At 39.6% G+C, this 22,540-nt stretch overlaps 1 protein-coding gene across 3 annotated transcripts in view; it reads right to left on the reverse strand.

Annotated features, from left to right (window-relative positions):
* MOCOS (molybdenum cofactor sulfurase) overlaps positions 1–22,419 on the reverse strand; it is a 209,777-nt gene extending 187,358 nt beyond the window's left edge. For 2 of the 3 annotated variants that reach the window (XR_006019616.1, XM_042048760.1), the window contains exon 1: positions 22,206–22,419. Coding sequence is in view for 2 of the 3 variants with exons in the window: in XM_042048760.1 (XP_041904694.1) it covers positions 22,206–22,329 (124 nt within the window). In the remaining variant the exon portion in view is untranslated. The remainder of the gene's footprint in view (positions 1–22,205) is intronic. The other variant, XM_042048759.1, reaches the window with a different exon arrangement.
* Positions 22,420–22,540: the final 121 nt, after the last annotated feature.

Raw genomic sequence — 22,540 nt, forward strand, 5'->3', positions numbered from 1 at the left:
AGAGAATGCCCTGGGGAGAGAGTATATATCTTAAGTACAGCAATATTAACAAAACCAGTATGAAATAGATTATATGAAAACAAGCTGAAGGCAAAATTAAGCATTATCTGTCAAAAGATAAATATCACATTTCCATACACCAAACCATAAGCAGGAGAAAAAACAAGTGACAAAATAGGGACAAGTGGGGTCTACAGAGCTTGTAGACAAGTGAGGTAGCATTTGGACACAGAGAGGTTTTAACAGGTAGCATCACATCAGGTACCTCAGATTCATAGAATCATAGAATGGTTTGGGTTGGAAAGGACCTTAAAGATCATCTAGTTCCAACCACCCTTCCATTATCCCAGGTTGCTTGAAGTCCCATCCAACCTGGTCTTGAATATTTCCAGGGATGGGGCATCCACAACTGCCCTGGGCAATCTGTTCCAGTGCCTCACCACCCTCACAGTAAAGAATTTCTTCCTAATATCTAATCTAAACATATTCTCTTCCCGTTTGAAACCATTCCCCCTTGCCCTATCACTACATGCTCTTGTAAAAAGCACCTCTTCATCTTTCTTGTAGGCTTCAGGCACCAGAAGGCTGCAATTAGGTCACCCTGAAGCCTTCTCTTCTCCAGGCTGAACAATCCCAATTCTCTCAGCCTTTCCTCATAGAAGAGGTGCTCGGTCCCTCTAATCATCTTGGTGGCCTCCTCTGGACTCACTCCAACAAGTCCACGTCCTTCCTGTGCTGGAGACCCCAGGGCTGGATACAGCACTCCAGGTGGGGTCTTACCAGGGCGGAGCAAAGGGGGAGAATCACATCTCTCACCCTGCTGGCCACGCTGCTTTGGATGCAGCCCAGGACACAGCTGGCCTTCTGGGCTGTGAGCACACATGGCCGGGTCACGCCCAGCCTCCAGGTTATTTTAGTAATCTAAGTCAGATATTCTTTAGAGTCAGCTCCTTCTTTCCAGTCCCCGCATATGACTTAGCTCCCCCAAGGAATGCTCCTAAATTAAATGGCAAAAGTAGCTTTAACTATGTAATGTAGTACATATAACCTTTCTAAAAGTGCCTGAAGTTCCTGACACAGAACATGATATGCCTACATACTGTAAGGACAAACTGATAAAGATCCTCATTACACAAAACCATTAATGAAGTGCATTAAAAGAAAAGAAAAATCCTACTAATATGGCTTGAGATTTGCCTTTGCTGGATATTTTCTGGATTCAATATTTAATGAATATTTTTACCTGCACCTTCAGTGCGTTTTTGGCATCGATTTAGACAAAAACAATCACATCAGAGTATGTTTTCTCAATAAAAACATGCCTCTCATCTAAACAGTCCTGTTCTGCTAGACAAGGTAATGTTTTATTTCCCTCGCTTAGGGCCAAGGAGCTCTTCAAAAGACCACAAGAGCATAGTGCTTGATGGACAAGGCCATAGATGTTCAAAGCCTGAGTAGTTACCATGCGGTCAAAGGAGACACTGTTCCTCAGCATGATTTCACTTAATTGCTACAGGCCTGGCGAAGTAACGCAGCAGTCAGCCCACAGCCATGGGGCACATTCTGCTTTCCACTGCCAGTCCACCAAATTCATCAATTCGAGTAATCACAGCTTGACCTGACTGCCAAATGCTGCTCTGCACTAGGCTGCAACCAACCTGGATAATGGTACCAGTATTCCAAGGGCTGCTAACTAGTTACTGAGTTCTGTGGGAAAATGGTGTTTAACTAATGTATTTGAGTGTTTGACTTGATGGACTCACTACAAAAAGCAAAGCACGAAATGTGCAATTATATTTATCCATAAAAAGTTCCATTATTTTTCTCCATGTGCTATTGGCTTGCATTATTTGCTCTCATTGCATTATTACCTACAGCAAAGTAGGCAGAACGTCAAAACCCTTTACAGTGAATACCACACGCTCTCTTTGCTTGCTGTACTCCTCAGCAGAGGCTATACCAACTCCACAAAAGCTATTTAGGTGGATAAGGTTATTCAGTGTCATTATGCATGGACACTGATCCATGTACATGAGTCCCTACTTGCAGCTTTCAGTTTACAGCTTGCTGGTACTGAGGAAGATGCAAGGGCAAAGGAAAGCAGTGATTTCACATTTATTAAGAAATCACATCCAAGCCTATGTATTTTGTGCAGCTACAGAAAAAAATTTAAAACAGCATGGCATCAAATTTCATTATTTGCCAACTCCTGTGCTAAATGAGACTGCAGTAAAGGGATCAATCAGCACTCACCTTCATCCTTACAGCCCTACCTGTAAGGCATAGCTTTACTCAGTGCATCACTGGGGCAGGATTAAATATCGACTGCAGTCAGTGATATTATTTCCATAGACACCTTTAATGGGTTGTGTGAGACCGGTTGAAGTCTTACATGCGGGCCAAAAACAGAGGTACCCCAGCTTCATATGAATAACCTGCTGCAGCCTGCCTCTCTGTCTTTGGATGAAATATATATCACAAGTGATTCATATTCATGCATGTCTTCAAACAACTGCAACTTGCTCAGACTGAAACCAGCATTCATACCTCCTTAGCGAAGATATGATATGGTCTCTTTCTTTTTTCCCTTTCTCTCTGATGCAACTGATCAAATGAAAGAAGAGTTGAAAGAGAACACATTCCCCATTCTCCTATTACTGGAAAATGCTTTTGTTGGTTTTGATGAAAATTTCACAGAAACATTCACTTTTGTGTAGGAAAGAGGCGCTTTTGTGTAGGAAAGAGAATTGAGATGAAAAGACGATGGTAAAAAGCAATGTTTAAGGAATCATAATAATAATTGTTTATAATAGTAGTCATTACCTAAACATTCTAGTAGCATACTCCTGCACTTTTTTCCTTCCTTTTCTTCCCATAAAACAGCCACAGACTTTCAACAACATGCCAAGATAATATTTAAAACTAACTTTTCTAGTCAGTTCTACTTCTTGCTCTGTAACCTGAAATAATGGGCTTCATATAAAATCTAGGACAAAAGAGTGACTCAATATTCTCTCCAAAATACATCAAATGAATTGTGCAAAGATATATAGAGAGCCTTTAAAATTATTTTATGTGTTTCCAAAAGCACTAGAAGATAAACTAAGTTCGAAACAAAAACCAAAGAGTAACCCTTTTCTTCACCAATTTCCCTTAAAACTCATTTCATTACGCAGAAATAATTCACTATGAGCCTCTGGCAGCTGGAGCCTGGGGCTGAACTTGCAACCACAGCAATAATTAAACACCCACATGAGAACTGGTACACACTAGGAACACTCAATGACAGACAGGAAATATCAATTATCCACTGTTGAGGCCCTGCAGAAGTACTTCCCAGCCATCATTTCTTCCCAATGACAAGACCATGTTAATGCCTTGTTTGGCAAATGTAACAGCCCTCTCTGCTGCTTTTTCTGGCAAAGAAGCAAGGCTGCTGCTGAAAACCAGTGGTAAAGTTATTCTCCAATGGAAGTTCTTCGTACAAGGCTCCTCACAGACATTTACAGCCCTTGATTTACTTGCACTATCCAGCAAAAAGTCCAGGAACAAATAGTGAAGATCAATTTCAGGGATGTAAGAGTAAGTGAAGCATAAATTTCTGTTCAGCATAAATTTGATCTTTCAGGGAAAAATATGTAAAGCCAAATGACCACATTACCAAGAGGAACTGTGCATAAATTCAAAGACTGTGGAATGAAGAGTGTGAGTGAGGGCTTTAGCGAAAACCACACTCATTAGATGAGAGGTCTAAGAAGATTCTCCTGGCCCACAGTGGGCAGTCCTTTGCTACAACACTCATCAGCCAAGCTGCCTCTATGCAAAACAGGCAGGCTGTTAGTCTATTTGCTCAAACCAGAACAGTGCTTCACAATTGTATCTTCCTGGTAAGAAACTACATCTCACCCTCTAGACTGTTCTTCCATGATCAGTATATTCTCATATCTCTCATGTCAGCATTCTTTTGCTTTAATATCTATCTCCAGCCACTCAGCTTTAACAGGTATTTCTCCCTTGACAACCCAGTAGCATCTCTCCATCTGCTCTGGCTAAAAATTCCACGTTTCTTTATTCCTAATAAATGGTAATTCCAACAACTCATTTCAATCCCAGTCATGCCTCTTCCAGCTGGAAGCCCTTTCTCTGGGAGCAACAGGGGATTGGAGAGCAGGAGTGGGGGAGCAGAACACACATTCCAGAAGATGATCTCAGAATTTTGGAGACCTAGAGTAAGCGTCCCTAACTTTACTGGAAATATACTTCCTTAGACCAACATATCCAGATCTCTTGGGTTACACTCCTAACTGTTACTCCTTACCTGATTTACACTCCTAATTGATTGTAGTGTAGTCAGGAAAAAACAGCATTATTAGACCAGGGAGAGGCTTAATGCTTGAAATGCCCATATATAATGCTTGGCCAAGATCTCCTGTATCACCTTTTCACCAGTGAGCAGCCACCAACAAAAACTGAAACCACAATCAGGAGACAGCAACAATAGTGTGTAAAAATGTTAAGTGTAGGAGTTTCAGTATTGCTACTGAGTAAATAATCAGGACTTAACACAAACAATTTACTTTTAATGAGGTAGAGAAAATACTGAGATTTCATTAGGGAGATAGTAAGTATGCATGAAAAACTATGTATAAGTTTTTCTTCTGCATATGTATTGGGTTAATCTAGGTATTTTTCCATCTTAAAACCTTGTGGCTCCAAGTTCCCACAGATTAATTTATACTTTATAGTAATTTGATCCAAGCTGCTCTTTCAGGTGAAACTATTCAACTATAAACAGACTGACTGAAATAGTAAGATTATACTCAATTGCTTTACCTTTACTGAAATTCATTGACCACATTAGGTATGCAGATATCAATAAGAGAACTCTTAAATAACCTTATTTCTTATTTAGGGATTTTTTTTTTAAATAAGAATTGTTTTGTAAATTTTTTCAGGACTGACTGTAATTTCCTGATACCTCCACAAAATTTTAATACTTCAGTAAAAAAAGCATCTCCTACTCGAAAATAAAATTGTTCCCATTCAGACAAAAAATCTAACAGACACAAGTTTCTGTAAATAATTTAATACATATACAATTAAACATTGGCCTAAGTGTTCTGTTACTGTCTTATTATACTCGACCTAAATGAGTTTCCACAGGTTATTTTACATTTCTTAGGGGTATTTCCAAGCATAGATTCAAATACTCAACAATCATTTTCAGAAATCTACTATGAATGAAACAGTACATTTATCAAAAAATACTGTTAGGTGAAACCAAAGTTTTTAATTCTGAAACAGTTTGACAACTGTAGAGATTTGTTAACTAGTTGTGACAAAAATACCAGCTTCCCAACGAGTAGGTCTGAACACAGCAGTATGTGAGGGAAATCCTACCTAACATGGGCCTGCTTTAAATACAAATAACAGCATGCAGCTTCCAGATTCTCAATTTTTTTAACTTCCCTGCTGTCCATGTTAAAGATTTCTAAAAGAAAACTAAAAATCTCCTGAGCTATTGGCACAAACACATCATTTACAATCCTCTTTCTAAAGGATGGCTGGCATGTGACACAGCTTTTGGAAGTAATCACTTTGAATCTGACTTTGGGCAGCAACAATCCACTGCTGGACACTGCCATAAAGCTGTTTAGAAGAAGGAGTTTGTGGCTCTTCCAGAGGCATTATGTTGCACTGAGTACAGATACTACATTTTCAGAGGACAGGCTGTCTGAACTCAAAGGGCTGCAACCTAGCAAAAAAAAGTCTTTTCCAAAGTCCAGTGACTCGAAAGGAACGCATGCAGAGTCTGATTGCATTTCTGCTGTACTACAATGAATAACCAAAACAGAACTTTGCCTTCAGGTCACAGAGACCTCCACTCTGTAAAGAGAAGCAAGCTCCATTCAAACGTGAGAACACGCATCAAGGTGTCCAGAGCCTTTGAAGTAATTATGGGGCTCTGCTGAACTCCGAGTTAAACCATTAACAAATACACTATAACCAGCACTTCCTAAACATACTGCACTAACCACCTTTCTGGTTTCAGGCCAAGTTAAAGAGCTGGATTACAATCTGCACAGAAGCTTAAATGACCTTTGAAACAAGTGAAATTTTCCTTTCTTTAATTAAAAGCACTGGACTGCTCATATAGCTGTATCTTTATCTGGCACCTAAAGAACATCTTCAGTCTCTAGGATATGCATGGATTCTCTAAAACTCCAGGTATCAATTTTAAAAGTGCAGTATTTGTAGTAACCCATTGACAAGAGGAGTAGGAGTGCTGTAATAACAGGCAAAAGCAACAGAATCTCAGAATCACATCGATCAATTTACTGGAGTCAGTTACATCAAATGAAGAACTGCTCCAGAGGTGTATTTAAGGCATCCAGGTGATTGTGTTTCCTCCAAGCACATATTGTACACCTTTAGTTACAAATATGCACAAATGTGCCTGTATATGCAGGGCTGAGATGGGCATATGAATATATATGTACGTAAGGATCCCCTTAAGAGGATAGTCTTTCCCTGTTGCTTCTTGTAGCAAAACATAAGGAAAAGCAGATGTGAACCTGAAGACTCTCTTCCCTTACAGCTCTTTCCCCCTTTCTCCTCCCTAATGCTTATCCAATTGTACGTTTTGATATTTGGCAAAGTCATAACCTAGGGGCCATCACATCTGCTTTCAACCTAAATCAAAATTAACATGTACAGAACATCATCAGCACTCAACAAAAACAAAACCAACTTTCAATAACAGTACGCTAACCACAGTTACCAGTGAATATCTTTGAAGAGAGTCAGGCTCACTTTTAATTTGAATAAATTTGCATCCACTATAGAATTCCAGTACTGGGGACTGAGTTCCAAAGCTGCTCAGCTCGACGCAAGTCCACTCAGTCAACTGCTTCTCCTTTGCATCTTTATCAGAATGGTCTATGTTTAAATAAAAGTAGTATTTGGGACACCTGTGAAGTTAGTCCGATTTAAGTTAGTACTAAGAGATAAAAATATCTAAGTATCATAAAAACCCAGTAACAGTCTAACGCTACTGATATAAATACACAGAATTTCATTTTTGGTAGCAACCTTCCATTGGGTACCTTTGGCTACAAAAATAAGTTTCACAGTTCTTCCTTTTTTTTTTTTCATGGAACCAGCAATAAAGCAATTACTATGTCATCCCAGTTTTATAAGCATACACCTGTGCTTCACTGAATCACGACATAATTTCTCTCAAAGAGATTCTTTCAATACTAATGACTTTAGAAATTAAAGAGAATTATAATTTCACCATAAATTATTCAAAATACTAAATACAAATGGCTTCATTAACACTAGACTAGATTTGAGAATGAGTAAAATATTATGCATGGGAAAACAAATATTCCAGTACCCCTAATCTCTGAACTCTGAGCTTAAATTCACAACTCTGCCACAACACCAGCTATTGCACTTTGCCTCAAAACATCTAAGAAAACATTATGTATTTAAAAATCAAGGCCTTCCCCCACAAGTTGTATAAGATTTGAATAAATGACAAGACCAGACATAACGTTCATACAACATATCTTACTCAATTTCTGATACAGGGTACTTCAAAATACTATCTAGATAAAACTACACATGGCATATGCTGCTTCCAAAAGTGACTACAGGACTGGATTCCAAGTATGGGTAGCAATTTCCTATGTGGAGCCTCCTCCATAACTAGCACAGCCACAAAGAAGTGATAGAGCTTCCAGCTAGTGCTGGAATTCCTTAGCCAGGCCAAAGGCTGCTCCTTCTTTACAGACCACTTCTACGGATGCTGTACAAACCAGATGGCTGAACACACCTCGTCCTTACATAGACAGAGGATGTCTGGTGACACATGAAGAGTTACACAAGCAAATAAACTCAGGAATTGATTCCGTAACATGAAGTGGGGATGGAGAGGAATTTTAAGTGAGGTGAGCATTATTTATGACAATGAATGATCTAATTAATAATGAACAGTATTATCATAACTGGAAAAGTAGTAGTAATTTGCTAATATTTCAAAGCTAACTTATGCACTGTTAATTTTCAAATACTTCCTCACACTTGCTATAGCTAGAAGTAACATCTCAGAATAGTATTGAGCTTCTGTAAGGAGCTCTTTTTATATCCTCAAAATTTCTACTTTTTGTTGAATTTGTGCGTGCAGACATTTTATTTCTATATTGCCCCAAAGCAAGTATGTTAAAGGCAATAATACCACATTTGATTCCTATCACTTGCATTCTAAAGCTAGTTATTTGCCATTAAGAAGAAATTAACTTGTAATTCCTACTTGTTTATTTTTAGCAAAAGTGCATGAACATTTTTCACCAAAAAATCACCCAGGAGATGCAAAAATGAAAAACCTAAACACATCAAAAACACATTCTAAAATACTTATTGAAGGCTTTTCGTGGAGTACAAAAAGGCCAAGGGACAGCTCAGGGCTTTGGAAACTGTAAGGGAAAGGATTATAAATCTAAGCAAAGCAACAAGAAAATCAAACTGGTTTAATAAAAATTTAAATTTTAAAATTAGCGTGTTAGAATGCCCTCATTTGTGTCCTTAGTTACAGCTATCTCAAGAAGGACCTGATTTTCAAAGAATTGTAAGATCACAACTATTGTAAATCTGGTTCAGTCAGATATCTCAATCTGCCCACCACATTTCAAATTAGACTATGAAAAATTCAAACAACTAATGGGAAAAAAAATATGGGTCAAAATACCCTGAAACAATGATAACTCAAAGAATGCATCTAACTCAGTGCATACAATTGGTTCTACATGTTTCATTCCAGATCTATTTACTTCCAAAAACACCTCTCCAAACTTGTGCCATAAATACTGGAACACAAATGATCCCTATTATGTCATGTAATCACCACCACAACAGAATTAATGGCTCCCCAATAGTAAACCTAGAATGAGCCAAGGCAATCAGCTGCACAGGACGCTGGTTACACTTGAGATTACTGCTTTGAGGAAGCTTGTTTCTAGATGGAAAGCAAGTATTCCTCAGTATTTTGTACAGACACCAGATATTTGGTACTCTGCCTCCACAGAAAATTAGGATAAAGTGAACCTTGTGAGATCAGTTATTGCATAGTAAACACAGACTATTTTTTTCTACAGAGCAAACTATGGGCTTCTCCCATGTCTGCTGACTGAGGGACAAGAAGTATGGTATTAAGGGCAAATTTTGCCCCGTGCCTACTCTGTGCTCTTTTTCCCCTACTCCCCTTCCAGTTTGAAACAGTTTTCTTACTTCTGCTATGAAAGATGATGCTTTGTGTTCTCACCAGAGTGACAGTAAAATTCACAGATTTATAGAGAGATACCCATTTTTTTTCTATTTTTTATGTTGACATTTGTATATATACCTACTGTAATGACTGCTCAGCGAAAAGACAATACGAAACAATCAGTTTTGATAGGAATAGATTCTTCCCTATATACCTTTTTTTTTCTCTAGTGTTTCATTCTTTCTCATATACTGCTGTCTACAAGCCAGGAATCCCAGCCAACATATATATGACTATATATGTTAGACTAGACTGCTGTTTTCTTCTGAGTCATTCTACATGGAGTACGCAGTGCACTGAAGTAGATTCAACATATGCAACACTAGCTACAACTCATTTTAATTAAGAGCCTAAACAGTAAAGTTTCTCCTCTGCATGCAGCTATTTCTGTTCTACAACTAAGGGGAAATTCAATCTACAGTAAAAAATGAAACAAACCAAAACAAAAACCCCAAACCAACCAACCAACCAAAAAACCCTCAAAACAAAAAAAGAACCCCCAAACAAACAAACAAATGAACTAACCAAACAAACAAAAAAAGGAGATATGTAGTGACTAGAAAGACCCCAAGTCATGTAGCTAGATTATAAAAGAAAAAAACCAACCAATCAAGCAAACAGCACATACGCACAGAATCTCTTACCCTAAAGCAAAAGATCTGAGAGACTCCCTTCCATGCTTCACCCCTCATAGATGGAAGATTTTTATAATTATATTATAAATAACAGTTTTACTCATTTGAGAAATTCTCATGGTATTTCAATACAACCCATGTAACAATCCAAATAATTTTTAAATACACAATACATTCTCTAAACATAAAGTTTAGGAAGCATTTGAAGAAGTGGGAACTAGGCAAAGACAGGTTCTCCCCCAAATTTCCAAATATCCCACTCATTATAAATCATTTCACATGTAAGATTGAGGAGAGATCATTGTAAATTAACAGCTGTTTGATTAGTTTAGTACCTAATCATACTTCTACAACTAGAATGGATGAAAACAGAAGTGATGGCTACTGGAATGTACCCACAAGTTATCTAGCATTCAGATTTGAAGATCTGATCAGACACTTCTGGAAACGTGACAGATGTCATGAGATTATTTGGTCCTGTTACCCCCACTTCAGTTTATCCATTATTTATATAATGAAGTTTATCCAGAAAGCATTGCAGTGTAATCCTCGTGACACTTTACAAGTACACCTATCCTTCTCTGTACTTGCAGAAATGAAAGAAAAATTGATTAAACTTCTGATGGTAACAGCTCTTTAATCTCTCAGGAGCTGTCATACTCAGTGATGCTAAGTCTGGAGAATCGACTGAGTGCCTTCAAACAAGCATTGCACCCTGTGAACTCCACAACATCCAAAGGAAAAGGGGTTTTCATAATTTTTTTTAAGTGGGTAACTTTAGCACCCACAAGCTAAAAAGCTTGATTTGCCTTTCATAATTGCCAATCAGGATATAAATATTCCAACAAAAGCAGGTATTTTTAAATTTAGCATTGGGGGAGCTGAGTGAGGAAGACTTATCCCCACCCTTGAAAAACACCAGATAGAAAGGAAACTCACTAAACTATTAATGTAACTCACTAGCATTTAGACATTTTCATCATTCATAAAGTACTCAACCTCATACTATTATAGGCTTCTAAGGACAACCAAGAGAGTGAGTTGTAAGGGAGAGAAGTAGATGGCTTCAATCCCTAGAAAGCATTTCACTGGAGTAGCCTCACCCTTTGGGCAAGGTGATACTGAAAAACAGGGGATGAAGGGAGGATTTGTTTTTACACAGCCTATATCTCAAGGAGGCTTCCTATACTGCCACAGGAAGGGTTTGTCTCCTGTCTGCCAATCTCTCCCAGTGGATCAGTAGAAGCTGGGCCCATGGCAGTGCTCACTAGAAGGCAGCCCTGGTTCCACAGCCCTGTGGTGCAGTGATGCTTTCTGCAGTCTGCAGATGAGCTTCACCAAGCCTGAACATGAGGCAGCTCCTAACAATCTCATCATTACTTTCCTACTCATTCACAGAAGTGTGGTTTCTTTCCAAGCTGTAGTTTATGACTAAAGTTCAGCTTCAATTCTGTTTTCCAAACAAATATACTCAGGCCTCCATAGAAATAGAAGATGGAAAGTTTAAAACTCAACTTCATAATAAGCTATGGAAGTTACTATTGAAGCAGATCTTTGTGACAGGAACAATGAATATTTAAAAAGCTTACTTTTTGACCCAGGCATCTGCCTCATTCCCCCTTCATACCCTACCTCTTCCTTCTGCTCGCTGTTTTTACAGAGGCTTTAAGGAATGTAACTGAAGTGACTTAAACTATTGATCAACCCTTCTCAATGAATATAGTTAACAGCAACAAATCGTAAATTGTTAGTATCTGAAAGGAAAAAAAGGTGCTTCCCAAGGAATAGATTTCCTTTATGTTGGAGTTATAGTTGCAGTGTTCTGTCTATAGGAGAACCACTTCAATGCACGGTAATCTCCTCAATGCTGTAGAGCCATTAGCTATGCCTGAGTACATCAATAACTGCTATTCTAATTGATGAAAAGCTAAATTTCCATGTAACCCAAAATCAGAACCTTTACTCTTTCTGCAGAAGAAAAACAAATCATTAATTTTCTGATCATTAGAGAAGTCAACCTATTTCTCAGGAAGTGACCCTGAAGGACAAAGAGCAGATAAAGCTGCTGGTATTATGACTTTTTAATCAAATGCCAGTTTAGAGAGTTTCACCTGAGCATGAATTTTGAACCATTTCACTGAAATGCACAACTCATTTACCAAAAAAATCTCAGATTTATAACTGTGGTTTCAACAAGACCTATATCAAAGAGAAGGAAGGAAGGAAGGACGGAAGGAAGGAAGGAAGGACGGAAGGAAGAAAGGAAGGCTTATTTTCACTTTGACTCCAGCTTTGCAATTTAAGATGGCTTTTGGGGATATTTAATATACACAGAAAGTGATTTTCCCTTTACAACTCTCAATAGTTTTCTCCCTTCTGTATTTCTGCTCTTGGTGAGCTTGGAGTGATACTTAGACGATTCAGATCAAATGTTAACCAAAGAGCTAACAATTTGCAAAAAGAGGGCTTAATTTCGTTACCAGAAAAAAAATCTGTCAGGGACATGCACTTCAGTCAGACGAGAAATGGAAAAAACTAAATGGAAAAGAATTTGTGGGCCCCAGTTACATGGGCTGCTCTGTCCCCAGAAAAAGTGAGCTGCAGTGCAGTTCAGAGGTGTCACACTCTTATTGCCTTAGTCTATCTTAAAAGTACACCTTTCAAGCCATCCCTTAAAGGTTATTTTTGCATTTTAATGTCTCTTGCATGTAATTTCATGCTACCCAAATCACAGCTTACATGGTTTTTAGTTTATTTCTTATGTACTCCAAGTCTTCCAAGTCACTTCCAATGAATTTAAATGGCACGTATTTTCATGCACTTATAGTAATATTAAATTATCTCCTTTTTAGAAAGGCAAACAGTCAGCCTGCATGTGTGATATTCGGCTGTCCTGGCAGCACTGTACCTGTCACTAAACATCCAAGCAGAAGTGGTAAGAGGAGGAACATTACCATATTGCTACACCTCCTGACAACCTTCCATGACATCAAAGAATCATAGAATCTTTAAGGTTGGAAAAGACCACCAAAGTCATCGACTCCAACCTGTGACCAATCACCACTTTGTCAACTAAAGCACAGCACTGAGTGCCACATCCAGTTGTTTCTTGAACACCTCCAGGGATGGTGACTACACCACTTCTCTGGGCAGCCTCCTGTCCAATGCCTGCCAACAATACGTTACTTCTGAGGAATTTGCATTCTTATGGGAATTTACTCATTAATCTGTTTCATCTATTGTGAACACAAACTCTGTGACCAACAGTGGAGTGCAATTTTCTACATACAGTTTTGTCTGAACATTAATTTGGTCAGTTTCCCAGCTAAGCAATACTAGCGAGTTCATGTGTGTTGGGAGAAGAAAGCAACATCTCTGTGGATGGCAAAAGCTTCTTTTTCACACAGCCTTTAATTGTGGGCCATTCAGTCTGCTGGGCAGGGAGCTCTTCCTAGGTAACCACTTTCATTTATCTTTTTTTATCCAGTCTCATGAGAAGGCAAGGTGCATTATCAAAACAAATTATCCATCACAACTGAGATTGGACAAGGTATTAAGAAAAGAAATGTCACTCTGATCACTGGGCTTACACACTCCTAAATTGATTAAATATGTAATGAATATTTTCCTAGTGTGTGACGAATGAAAGACGATGACAGACTTAAAGAAGGTTGCATACTGCCAGAGCAGCCAAGTAACATTTTGTTTTTAGACAATTCTAACTGTTTAACATTAAAAGAAATTATAGGCAGGCATACAAATAATAAAAATGCAACTCTGAGACACATTTAATAAGCTACGCTCCTCAATATATTACTTGGGAAATGAATGGCACAGCAGATGAACAGTGTATTTTACTCAACAGCAATACAAAGTCTTTTTTATAAAGAACGGCAACATACACTGGAACCCGTTACCGATACCATCAGTTCCAAGTTACTGAATTATGATATCTTTAATGTGCTGTGTGGCATGAACACAAACATGTGGGAAGTCCAGAGTTTCAATTTCTTCCTCTGGAAGAAATTACAGGAGAAACTTTCTGATGACTGTGTAACTTCACCTGACCTGTTCATAAGTTTGCAAAGGGGTATACAGAGTGATATTTGGTGTTTAATTGTGCATTAATGAAATTAGGTCACACACCATTAATTTAATTAATGAATATTTCTTCAAATAAGCTTCCTGCCGTCTTTCCAAATTTTAATTTAGAACATTATTCTGCATATTGGCAGAAGAAGTGAGCTTAGTTGTGTAATCATCCTTCACAGCTAATGATGTCACCAAAATATCACATCCTTGTGATCACATCTCCCTCTTTTAGGTAGACCATAAGTGGCAAAAAACCCTGTCCAGTCATGTTCTTAACTTTCTTTTAAAGGCATTTTAGAACCTGCTGCTCCAGGGACTAATCTGAAAGAGCACAGAAACTTCATCTGTTTTTTACTTCTCATGTGAAAGCCATATTCCCCTGGCTGCTACAAGAAACAAGGAGTGAGTCAGGATGATGCTGAAAGCAAGAAGGAGAAATAAAATACTGTGAGAGAAAGACTTCTCTCCTACAGTCTTGCCTTCCAATTTAATATGGGTATTTCACATACTGGGGAAAAAAAGAGTGACTTCACACTTTCCTGCATGCCACTCTCACAACAGCTGCCTACCTGGGGTCACATCCCCACCGCAGGCATCTCACAGACCATTGCTTCTCTACAGCAGGGCAGAAGGTGAAGGGGCAAAGAGCACCAAGGCACAGGATCCATCTGGGCTGACACAAATACAGCCAGGAGCCTAACAACTTGACTCACTAGCAATTAAACTAATTAAGGCCGACTTTTCAATGCTTTGTGGCCTGTCTTCATGCCTCCCTGCCCTACTATACCTGTCTCTCCATAATTCTGACATCCCTGTCCCACACCTTCTGTCTTGACACCACCCTTTTCCTAATGCCTCCTCAAAACACATTCCCTTCTACCAAGTGTGAGAGGAACCAGTCAGTGGTTCTCAACATGCAGACATGGTAACACTAACAGCATTATTAGAAAGAGAAAATAATTATACCAACCCCAAGCTGACATATTCCTAAAAATAATTTTATTTTTTTTAGTCCCCTTTTTAAGTTCAGCGAAGCAAAAGAAAAAAAAAATTAGAAGCCCGCCTTACCAGTACGTTAGTGTCACACAAAGGAAAACATCTGCATTGATGGCTTGGGCCAAAAACAATGGATTATAAAAAGCCTGAGACATTTGGAAGCTCAAACTACTTCCTAAATATCCTCTCCAAGTTAAGCACCCTACTGGCTTCCTGTTCTCCAAACATACTGTGCTGTCTACACATTTATCAATCTCTCATATCAGTGCTTTTTACTATGCAGTGTTCTGCAGTATGGCCTTCCTGAATTCAATGACAGTCTTTTCACATCCAAGCAATCTCTCTGATACCAGGCATGCAATGAATCAAGCTGAACCACAAACAGTGACCTCTCACCTCTCCATTTGACTGTTTGTCCTTACACAGGGAGCATTCCTGAATTCTGACAAGCGGTGCAGAAATGGGAATTGCTACCATAACATCTAATGGAAATTTCAAGGGCATCAGATTCCAGCTTTGGCAGAGGAAATTCCAGTATAAGTGCAGGAACACCAGAGGCAGATAGCTTCTGCTGGAAACATACATACACTCTTTAATTAATAACCTTATATTTAATACTAAAAAAAAAATAAAATAAAATAAAATAAAATAAAATAAAATAAAATAAAATAAAATCCATGTATCACACAGAAACATACAAAAATAGTCTGGGAAGAAATCAATACACATCTCACATATAGCAACATCATAACAACCCAAGAGGACAAACAGGAGAACTTAAGAGGACGCAAAGGCAACAGAAGGAAGAAAGTACCACTAGGGCGGTATTTTGTAGGAAAAAGACCTTGTTGAATTTCCAATTTTTGAGGAAGAGAAAAAAGCATCTTGTGCTCTTCTAAGTAGAACATCTGCCTGCTTCAACACTTTCAAATACTAATATACATCTTGTACAGGCAATAATTTTAGAGATAATGTATCTTTTAATTAAAAGTGAAATTTTTTAAAAAATGGGCGACTGATACCCTGCCGCATCTGTGGAGTTCCATAAATTTATCTTCCAAAATCTTATCTTTTTTTACATCAACACATTGATTAAAAAATCTAATGTCTATATATGTTTATTTCTTCTTGTAAAGAATCTAGTCCCAACTGATTGACTATTTATTTCTCAAATACCACTGAATATTTTGAGTTCATGTCAGCTGTATCAGGTTTATAGGGTTTGGGACTTTGCTTTTCTCCTCCACATTTTTTTTTTTTCCACTAATTAAACTTCAAAGTAACTAAAACTGTTTTCCGTGCTGAAGTATTACAATGACAATATCATTGACTACTCTTCATTTAGAGCTATGTCCATCATGAACAGCAATTGAAAGATCAGTCCTGCACAGAGTAGACCATCTCCTGAACCCTGAAATGCAGAGTAAGGAATTCCTTAGCAGTACCTGTTACTTCCGTGTAGGCAGAGGAAAACACCTGAAACTAACGCACAGCTACTGTTACTGCATTTGGGACTAAATACAATTTACGCTCAACATATGCCTCCTCTTTGCTATCAATTCTTTAGATAAGAGCTTATTTATATAACTGCTGCTGACTTGGAATCAACAGGAAGCATTAAGGCTTTACATGAGCATATGTATATTTTATTTTTCCAAAGCAATTGTCATTAGTTGTGCGGTTACACTACCCATACTGCAGCTTCTTTGAACAATACCTTCTCCACCCACTAAACACTTCTTCCCAGATGTCTTTTAGCATTTCAAACTGTCCAACAGCAGATTCCTTCAATAAAGATAATTTCTTTTGCTTTCTTTTCCCCTCCAAAAAAATAAATAGGTGTTTCACAAAATCAAATCACATTCTAGTGGAGAGGCTATGGAGAACAGGAGCAGGTTACCAGAGATCTCACAGCCACTGAGGAGAGTGAAAAAGCCTGGACAGTGACAGAAAGAGCTCTCAGCTTTAAACACCAAATGGAAAGGTTTAGAAGATTTTTTCCTCTGTTCAGGATGAGCTAGAGATAAGGAAACTCAGTAAGATTTATTCTCCAGCACAATTAGCAACTCTTCTAGGCTACACAGAATCTTCCAACAAGACAACAAAAAGCAGCCTCATCCTTCCCCTGCACATTGCTTTGGCTGCCTTTGTGTAGGAGAAGCAAGCACTGGATTAACATTAACATATGCCAGTTTCTGCATGTGGGAGAAATAATTTGTCCTTTCCATGAGATGTTGTCTCAACTCTGGACAGCAATGGGTGGGTGTGTGTCAGGGAATTCACAGTAAGCATTGCATCTGACCATAAAATGGTACATGCCTTGTTTCTGGTGTATGACGGTCTTTAGACAAAAATTAATTAAAATAAACTTATCCCTCACTATCAAACTGGTTTTTAAAGAACATGATCAGACCTGCATACTGCTAAGTTGGTCAGAGACCAGTACTGCTCAAAGAACCGAACTATAAAAGGTTTTGCTGAAAATTCAGTCAGTCTCCAAGAAAAAAAAATTGAAATAAAAAAGAGTCATCCACAGACAAAAATTAATAATTAAGAAATCAGCAGAGATTAACATACACACACAGAAGATAGCTACCAAGTCAAACAGAATGGTCTTATAAAAAGCAAAACAAAACAAAAAACAAAAAAAAAAAACCCTCAGCCTCCTCTTTCCCCAAAAGCAGTTATTATTTTAGGATGCAAAAATTACTCCTTTTTTTTTTTCTTTCTTTTTTTTTTTTTTAAATAAAGAAAAAACCTCAGGCACAAGGTAGAATTTCTGGTTGACAAGGCAAGCCTACATTTGCAATCAAGAGGTGAGCATGACTCCTCAGGCTCACAGTCCACTCATCTTCACGAGTTTCATAAAGTGTGAGCATCAGCTACCTATCAACAAAATTACTCTGAGTTGACACACCAGAATGTATTTCTTACTTCTGTAGTTCAGCCAAAGAAAACTAGATTACTCCAAAGGTGACAAAACAGATAGGTTTTTCTGTTCACCGAGGACAGAGATGAACTTCACTAACTGAGCCGCTGAGGACTTCTGCAGCACACAGAGATCTGCTTTTCACATTCTCCTACTCAGAGGAAAAGTCACCACTCAAATAATTACCAGAAATATGAGTAAAAAAGACTTACTTTTGTGTAAGGTCAGATCCAATATGCTGCTATTCCTTAACTGAGCAATACAGTAAGTCCTCATACAGGTGGACCAGTTCATGGGACATCATTTGAGTTTCAGAGAAACAAAGGACAATTCTGTTACTCCCAGCTCAGTCTGCCTTTCCTTTTTGTTTAACAGGCAAATTGCATTATTATTGTTAGTAGTATGTAATCACACATCTCACAAATGTTCTTACTAAGGTAAGATATGACATTAAAGTACAGGACAGTGACCAATTTGACATTAAATGGGACAGTTCACCTCACCTCAGCTAAAGACTATCTTCAAATAGTCAGTAGCCTTTAAAGAATACCTGATTGCTAACACATGCTGATTTTTATTTGGGGGATGGGTATCCACTGCTTACTGCTCTTGGAAAGCTCCCACTGAACTGCCACAGCTATATTAGAGGAGAATACTGGCACTCGACTTAAAATGGAGAGGTATCTTGTGATTAAATGCTGCATCCAAATCACATGTCAGCTTTTTCTTTTTTAAAACCATGATACAAACTGAAGCTGATATTTTCCTTGCAATGATAAACATCACAGAAGCATATTCATCCCCATTACTTAACAACAGAACCTATAAACTCCTGCTGATTTCTTTATCCGTTTCTAAAGCACAGTTTAAAATCCTACACTGCAGATAAGGGTACACTGCTCACAAGATTAAAGTCAAGGTCACATATTGCACATACGCTGCTGCTTGTGAAACAGCGATCTGTTTCACAGACTCCACATGTATTTTTAGAAAGGGCTGCTCTAGTCATCAGCTAACAGCCTTTGAATTACAGAAGTGAAGATAAACTTTGGCTTAAAAGGGAAAATATAAGGTTTCTGTGCCAAAACAGACAGACCCCTGCTGATTTAAGGAAGCAAAGTAGTTCTTTTTATCTCTTCACAAAACCTGAAAGGGAAATCCCCAACACACTGAGTATGAACCTTACTTTCCTTCTGATGGAGCTAAGAGTGAAACTCCCCAAGACTTTGATACAACCACAGGTGGACCACCTTTGAAAAGTCCTGGCTTCACAGTATGCCTGGTAGCTGGTGCTCCCTCCAGACATCTGTTGCACCTTCTGCTCAACAGGCACCTGTGCAACCACTCATACTAAAGCTACAACAGAAGAACCAGCACCATGTAAGCAATGGTCTGTAACACAGAAAAGATTTCTGCCTTCCCCAGGATCCACCATTTGCACAAGATGTCCTTAGTGGATTGCACAAAATATAGTAATCAGGAAAAAGTGAATATATTGATATGCAATAATAATTATCACATGATGCTCATAAAAAAATTACACTTCCAAAATCAAACATTAGGCTTAAATCACAGGTATCTAGACAGGGACTCCAAAATTTCTGTTCACATAAAAAGTGAGCAGCAAAATCTGAATTTTTACCAGTTTTAATGATGGAAAGATCTTTAAGGCATGCCCCAAATAAACAGAGCACAGGCTGAGAGAGTTGGGGCTGTTCAGCGTGGGGAAGAGAAGACTCCAGGGAGACCTTGTAGCACCTTCCAGTACCGAAAGGGGGCTTACAGGAGAGCTGGAGATGGCATCTACTGATTGGACAAAGGCATGTACTCATAGAACAAGGGGGAATGGCTTCCAACTGGAAGAGAGTAGGTTCAGATTACATATTTGTGAGAAATTCTTTACTATAAGGCTAGTGAGGTACTGAAACAGGTTGCCTAGAGAGGTTGTGGACTCCCCATTCCTGGAGGTGTTCAGGGCCAGCCTGGATGGGGCTTTGAGTGACCTGGTCGAGTGGAAGGTGTCCCTGTCCACAGCAGGGGGGTTGGAACTCGATGATCTTTAAGGTCCCTTCCAACCCAAACGATTCTATGATTCTGTGATTCCTGTCAACTCCCTAAAATAGCACTCCTTCTTTTTGCCCAGTGGAACTAGTTAAGATTGCTCTTTACGAGAAGGGATAAAACTGCAGCAGCTTTGTGCAGTAGGGAGACACATAGCAGAGATCAACCCCATGGACAGGTACAAGTTCCTTATGGTGAATCACTGTTTGTGCAATCAGGACTTACCCAGAGAGCTGATCCAAGGCCACCAGAGATGTAAAACTTCTACGTCATCCTGCAACATGCATGTTCTGGCAGGCCACTGAAAATGCTTGATCAGCTAAATGCTAATTTTTTGTAAGTCACTTGGAGAAGGTTCCTTTATTTACTATTGCTGCCACCAACCTGTACATTAGCCTGTACATTTTCTTTGCCTTCTTTCCGCAAGGCAACAAAATTGAGAGCTTTAAAAGACTTTTTATTACCTCAACATCAGTGTGTTGAGACCATCAGCATGTGGGGATACATGGCTAAATAAAAGGAGGCCAAGAAATAAGTAAAAGCAATGTGCTTCTCATCCATACTGCTCCGCTATCAGCCAGTTCCTGGAGTCTGTCCTGGACTAGTCCAATTAGTCAGCTAAAGAGAGACGTGTTAGGCAGGGGACACTTAGCCTAGGAATCTGTCGGGCACCTTTCTTTTGGCACTGCTGATATCACTTGAAGGCACAAGTTCTTGAGCACAGAAGATGTCACTGTTTTTCAGACAAGGAGTTCCAGACAGGACACCATGTGCATGTACAGCAATCACTTAAGGGATACTGAGTTTCCTCACAGAAGTGACAATCTTTCAAGGCGAATGCATGACAATTCATGAATTGGATAACATGTTAAAGTTCCAAAGGGGAAATGAAAGGGCAGAAGGAATTTGCAACCTAGGTCACCTTACCATAGACGATTATGTGATTTCAATTAGCTAACATTATTGAAGATTGTATTTTAAAGCCTGTATTTTTTTTTTTTCTGGAAATATTCTAAATTATCTACATCTTACTTTAGCAGGCTGCACAGCTCAGAAGGCTACATTAGGAAAAACATTTTCAAATGGAGGAAAACTCCTAATGCTCTGTCTTTGCAGTAACCTCCCTTTGGGAACCAGACTAATCCACCAAACATCATTCATTAGCAGATACGCTTTATTTCAAAACTGGGGAACCTCTGAGAAATGAGCCTAATTCTCAGGAGTTTTGAAAACTCATCTGCTTAAAGGCCTAAACAATGTTTCAGTTACAAAACAGCCACTTTTCCAAAATTTAAGCCTGAATTTCGGACAAGCAACTTCTTGTGTTCAAGCTTATACTGATGCAAATACTGTATCTAGTATCAGACTGTGACATTGACTTATTGAATCTCAAAGTTCTTCAAAGTGTTGCCTAAGTTTTTTTCATATTCATTTAGAGGCAAAGTATAACTCCATTCTAACTAAACACCTGTGTGTGAGAAAGCCTGCTCTTGTATTCAATCACCAAAATTCAGAGAAATTACAAAACAGAAAAGAGCAGTAACATGAAACTCTCAAGAGTGGCCTAAGTAACAGTTTGAGGGCATCCAAATTGATGTCATTTACTCCACTCTCTACCTGGGTCTTTTTGCCCTAAGAATTTTGAAGTGCCAATATCACAGGCATTGATACTTCTTTAAACAAAACAAGTTGCTGTCACATAACCATCACGATTAGATTTGAAGTAGCATGCACAAGGATGGTTAATGCTGGGGGATGGGAAAACCTACATAACCTGCAAAAGTATTTCACAAACACTCGTCTAACTACAAACTTTCACTAGAATGGGCTGGTTTACTATTATAATGTCTCTCCTTTCTCTCCCATCCCCCTTCTTAAAATCCATATCGAAATCCTGTTACTGAATCCACAGCACCTCTGAGGTATTTGTGTCGGAGGGAGGAGAAGGAGAGCTGCCTCTCGTCTCCCCACCGAGCCGCAGGAAAAACTGCAGTCCCCTGAGCCCAGCGCCTTCTCCCGGCGTTCCCGTCCCCGCCCCTGCCGCCGCTCCCTCGTACGGGAGACTTCCCGCCCGGGGCCGAATCGAGCTGGGAATGGTCCGGGCCTCCCCCGCCCCCGGCCCGCCCCCCGCAGCCTCGCCCGGCCCTCAGGGTGCCCGCGGTACCTCGGAGCCGGGGGAACTCGCGGTCCCGCAGCGCGCTGAGCCCGTCCCCGTGCCCGTAGCCGTACTCGCAGCCGGCGGGGCGGGCGGCGCGGAAGGCGCGGAAGGAGAGCGGCTCCCCGGCCATGCCGGCTGGAAGGGCCCGGCGCGGAGAGCGGCGCGGCTCCCGCGGCAGCGGAGCCTCCCCGGCCGCCGCGCTCTGGGCCCGCTCAGCTCGGCCCGGCCCGGCCCGGCCGCGCTGCTCCGCCCGCCTCCCGCCCCGCCTGCCACACCTGCGCCGGGGGCGGCGGCGGCCCCTCTTAAAATCCATATCGAAATCCTGTTAATGAAACCACAGC

The sequence above is a fragment of the Corvus kubaryi genome, unplaced genomic scaffold (assembly GCF_017639235.1).
Source record: "Corvus kubaryi isolate FWS band 111438036 unplaced genomic scaffold, C.kubaryi_AGA036_p1.0 68, whole genome shotgun sequence".
NCBI lineage: Eukaryota > Metazoa > Chordata > Aves > Passeriformes > Corvidae > Corvus > Corvus kubaryi.